Source organism: Condylura cristata, unplaced genomic scaffold (genome assembly GCF_000260355.1).
Source record: "Condylura cristata isolate star-nosed mole 26May11 unplaced genomic scaffold, ConCri1.0 scaffold00028, whole genome shotgun sequence".
Taxonomy (NCBI): Eukaryota; Metazoa; Chordata; class Mammalia; order Eulipotyphla; family Talpidae; genus Condylura; species Condylura cristata.
In genome coordinates, this window is record NW_004567129.1 from 4,399,563 (window position 1) to 4,404,842 (window position 5,280).

At 51.6% G+C, this 5,280-nt stretch overlaps 1 protein-coding gene across 1 annotated transcript in view; it reads right to left on the reverse strand.

Annotated features, from left to right (window-relative positions):
• The window catches only part of MLYCD (malonyl-CoA decarboxylase), a 14,310-nt gene extending 10,159 nt beyond the window's left edge, over positions 1 to 4,151 (reverse strand). Inside the window, 2 exon segments of the mRNA XM_004690342.2 lie at positions 3,597 to 4,037; positions 4,039 to 4,151. Coding sequence (XP_004690399.1) covers positions 3,597 to 4,037; positions 4,039 to 4,137 — 540 coding nt within the window. The 5' untranslated portion in view covers positions 4,138 to 4,151.
• Between the last annotated feature and the right edge of the window lie 1,129 nt (positions 4,152 to 5,280).

Here is a 5,280-nt window from a genome sequence, read left to right on the forward strand (position 1 = left end):
GCCTCTTCACTCACTTGGAACTTTGATCAAGGAAAAGAACATGTTTTGCAACAAAAACATTGTATCTGGTAACCAACAGGACTGTTTAAAAATGGGCGTTTGTAATCACAGAAGGTGGAGAGATTGACCAATGCCATTTCGACAAATTCCTTAATTACGTTGACAGTTAAAATTCCTTCTTGAGAATAAATGCCAAGGTCAATTTCCTTAAAGTAATTCAGAATTCTGAAAATGACACCAGGAGGCCCATACCATTTGAATAGACACTCAGTGGGGATGCAGAAGCCTAAGGCAGGGCTCTAACACACTTAGGCTTCTGTTGACCTTTGAACTCACCATGGGCAAATACCCATCATTCTCACACGTGAGGCCTGCTACCTTGAGAAACAGCACAGATCGTTGACTTCTGCCAGTCTGTAAAACCTTCTTCAATGAAGCACTTGTGTCTTTCTCGGCAAAAAGACTAGTTGCTGACTCTAAACAAGGATTAAGCATGCTCTACCAGAGAGAAAAGAAAGCCTTATCTGACTAAAAACATCAAAGGCAAGCACATCAGCCCCATCTGGGTACCCGTTTTTGGTCTTCATGCAGAGCTGCACGCAAGACAAAGATAGGAGGCTCTTGGATTCTTCCCAGGCTTCTGATAATCACCATCCCTGACCCAAGAGCAAGGTCTTCACTAATGGTGCCCACACGAGTAAACTGTGTGGGCAGCAAAGCTTCCCCATCCCTCGGTGCGTTTCTGAGAAGCAGGCTGACCTTCAACATACTGACCAGTCTCAGCTCTAGCACAGAGCCACTGGCCAGGGGCTAAGTGGCTTGGTTATAAGCAGAGCAAGGGGTGGCATTCAGCAGTGTCTCTGGATGGCAAAGACAGGACTGACCTCCCTTCTGCTCTGCTCCTGCTGCTCCTGGACTGTAAGACATCGTTTGTGGCCTCCCACTTGCGTTATTTGAGCCCTGGAAAACTCAGCAAGGACTTGTAACGTGGACCGGACTGGCCTGGAGGGATGCGCAGGCCCAAGTCCACAGCCACTCTCCTGTGAAGCACTGTGTGTTCACTTGACCTTCTCTTTCAAGTCCAAAGGTCAGCAGGGGCCAGTCCGGGTAGTGTATTTGTATGCACGGCTGTCCCAGGCACACGGTGACACCTGCCAGAGGCAACCCAATGTCTACTCTCTCCCCTGGCAGGCAGAAACCTCCTAGTCCTCTGGGCTTCCTGCCAAGCTCAGAACTGAGTGGAGCGTGTGACACCCAGACAACTAGGGATGACCGGTGCACCCACTCGGACAGCCCAGCCTGTCTCAGGGCTTCATTCGCTCTGTTCATCTAGTTGGGGGTTGGGGGTGAGTAAAGCGCTCCCAATGTTCATGCTGGGATTAGTGTATGAAATTTCAGTGAGGGGCAGACAATAACATGTGCCAAGAAGCTGGAACCTGGGGAGGACTACCTGAAGCTAAAGTGGTGGGCAGAGTAGAGTGAACGAGCGGGGCTGGAGACAGCCTGTGTTCTAAGGGGCCTCCCTTTTAGCTCTGGGTTCAAGAACTTTCTATCCAAGAGCCATTTTGGCTAGGCAGGAAGGTCTGTGGAGGGGAATGAGTAATGGATATTCATAAGCTGGAACTGTCGCTCAGGATGGCTGACTGGAGACACACTAAATGCCATGGTACTGGCCATGTGAGGTAAATGAGGATTCCCGGGGTGTTCCAGAGCTGGATGGTGCTAAGATGGAAGCTCACACCGCACTAAGACCGGTGCTAAGATGGAAGCTCACATCGCACCTCGGAAGGGAGAAACTATCACAAATAGAGGATATTAAATAACCTGACTCACTGAAACTAATAAAGTACATGAAGCCACCAGTTACTTGGGTTGTTTTAGCTCGCCCCTGACTTTACAGAAAAAGACAAGTTATAATGGAACAAATGTGTTTTAGATGTAGTTAAGCTGTCAGCTCGAGAGCTGGCAATGAGTGATGAAATACACCGAGCCTAGACCTGAATTGCAGCTCTTGCCAGCTCCATAAACTGGGCAACTGTACTTGACCAGGCCAAACTTTAGTCACCTACCTTCTCTGTTCCTTATGGTTAAGAAAGGATGAGATGAAATGAGCAAGGGTATGAAAAGCACTCAGCTCTCACCAGACTTGCTACTAATTCTCCCCACACTAAGACAGAAGCTTCTGCTCTTGGACCAAGTGACCCTGGCACCCAGGCATGCCTGGCACAAAGCAGTCATGCAAAGAATATGTATGTGCTGGCTGCATGGCTTCATTCAGGGACAGGCCTCATTCTGTGTCGTTCTCAAGCCTGCTGTGCAATGACAATCAATCAATGGAGCCGTGGCTCCAACTGCGAGGGGAAAAAACCTAGTCTACCCTGAGAGGAATCAGATGGGAATGCAGGTAGTTGTATAGAGCATACACACCAGCCATTCAGACTGGGCCTGAGCCAGGACCATGGTGAATTCAGATTATGGCCCTCCGTAAGGCATACTGGCAAGGCTATGTAATGCTCTATGTCTTGAAGGTTAACCAACACTCAAGAGCAATCAAGTCATACAACTGATACCACTGAGATAAGCCCCATCTTTACCTATATCCAATGTTTATAATTCTAAGGACCAAGCAGTCAAGGCAGTTTCTGACCAACACCACAATTCACACAGAGGATGGGGACATAAAATATAATGCAAAGAACACTGGATTTGGATGGGTAATCAAACACAACTATTTGCCTGAGTTCTTGGTCAAGTCACACAACTCCACTATCAATTTCCTTTACTGTAAAAGGGGACATGTATGTTATGCAACTGAGGCTGAGGCAATGAACATTAAAAACGATTATACCAGTGTTAGTTCTTACATGAACTGGGACTTAATCATCCCACTGGTCAATATTTTTAAGCACCTAAAAATGTTACTATCTGAAACTTACTGAAACATCTTTTCCCCCCACTAAATGGGCAAGTCACTCCTTTCTTCATTTTCAAAACCAACAGCACGATGGGATCATATTCAATTATCAGCCATATTTCAAGTGATCAAATTTAGATATTACAGTATTCATTCAACGTAAGCTCACTTGTACTAAGCATCTGGCTACTTCAAAAAGTCAACTTAGAGTCATTTTAAAGTTGAACTCAAGAAAGTGAACTCAACCTGAAGTTCTCTGGCAAAGAAAACCCGAACATCCAGACTCAGCTACAGTGGCCACTGATGACTCCAACCTTTCTGCATTTTATGCGACTTCGGACTGTTATGCACCATCTGGGTTTTTCGAAGGCTGCCTGACACTGAGGTCAGAGGTCACTCGAGTATATCACATATAAATGAGACCTCTTGGCTCAAATAAGAGAAACCATGGACCACACTTGGCGGGTGACGAGTTTCTAGTAAACACTATGTGGCAAATAAGGATTGGAGCAAGGTAGATTCAGGGGGCACAGCATAGGGCTGGGGAAGAGGGAGTGTTTGGGCCTTGAGGGGCAGCTGAGGATTGTTGCAAAGGGTCCTCAGAAGCCCTGGGGCAAGATGGGGGCGTGGCCCTGGCTGACCCCGCCGTCAAGGGGTCGGGGCGGCCCGGGCGGGGCCTTACCCGGACGTGCGGACCCTCCACCAGCTTGAGCGCCTGCGCCTCGAGCAGGTCTGCCCGCAGCTGCACCAGGAAGCGCACGCCTCCGTCCAGCTTGCTGATGTGGTGGAAGAGGCCACGGTAGCGCGGCACCAGGGCATAACGCAGCCGGTCCTCGGCCTGCAGCAATACGGCCATCTCCCGCGGCTGCTGGCGGAGCTGGAGCACGCCGGCGCTCTGCTCGGCCACCTGGCCGTGGTCCACGCCGAAGCCCTGCGCCAGGCGGCCCAGCAGCTCGGCGCGCTCGGCCGCTTCGGCCAGGCCGCCGTAGAAGCTCACGAAGTCTGCGCACTGGCCTTCGGCGGGCGCCGGCGTCTTCTCACGCAGCTCATAGGCTGGCGTGGGGGGCACGGCGCGGCGCAACAGCTCGTCCATGGCCCGCTCTAGAGCGCCGGCCGGCCGGCCGCCCGCTCGCCAGCCGGGGTCCAGGCGGCCGCGACGGCCGCGGCGGGAGCCGCAGCGGGAAGAGGCGCTGAGCCTTCAGGCTTGGCCCGAGGCCTCGCATGGCGCCGGGCGACAGCTGCCGAGGGGGAGTGCGCGTCGCCACCGCCGTCGCTGCGCTTCCGGCTTCCGGCTTCCACCGCACCCTGGCCCTATTGGCCAAGGCCGGGGGATGGGCGTAGTAGCAGCCAATCCGGGAGTGGAGTTGTGGGGGCGGAGTAGGCGGAGCGGAGGGCGTGGCGGGGCGGAGCTTCGCTGAGGCCAAGTGCAGCCAAAGGTCCAAACCACCTGCCCCGGAGGCGCCTACGCGCGCTGCAGCCTTCCAAGACCGGGCCACCCAAAGTCACCGTCTCAGCCCCTGTCCTCTTGCCCCACCACTACGCACCTCCTCTTCTCTAGAGCCGGGCTCTCCTGCCATAAGGTGCATGCAAGGACCTGGGAACGGACTACTCATGCGGATTCCTCAGCTCTAGAGCTCCCAGAGGTTCGGATACAGTGTGTCTGGAAAGGAAGGAAGAAATCTGCACGCTTCTCTGGCAAGGGGGCTTTTGTCTTCACCCCTGCCTGGGCACTCTCATTTCTTTGTCAGGGTCTGATTATAGCGATATCCCACAGAGCTGCAGCCTGCAGCGTCCAGAAGCTCTGATGCACTCTTTCAGCTGTCTCTCCTTACTCGGTTTCCATCTACCCATCCATTCCATCCCTCCAGCCACTCATCTATCCACCCAATCAACAGTATGTGTTAACTGCCTGATGTGCCACGTTCTCTACTAGCCACAAGAAAAAATGATGAAGCAGACAGACCTGATCCTCCCCCTCTCCATGAAGCTATAGATAATACAAAATTGTCATGAAGTGGTATAAAGGAAATAAGCAAGGTGGAGTGATAATAATATGGCAGAGTTGGGGAGGACTTTCAGTTATGGACAGGGTGGTCCAGTCAGGTCTCTGAGAAGGTGACATTTAAGTTGAGTCCAGAATCTAGTTAAGGGGTGAGGGAAAGGGGAAAGATGGGGAGAAGCTACTCACGCATTCTTTCAAGTTCAAAAGCAATTTTTATAACCTCTGCCCTGCCATTCATCCCAACATCTAAGTTTTACTGATTTCCATTTTCAAAGAACTCCTGGTTTCTACTTACTCTTTGGCCCTAAAGCCCTGCCATTTCTCAGCAGGACCATAATAGTAACCTCTTTGCTTCCAGGCTTGG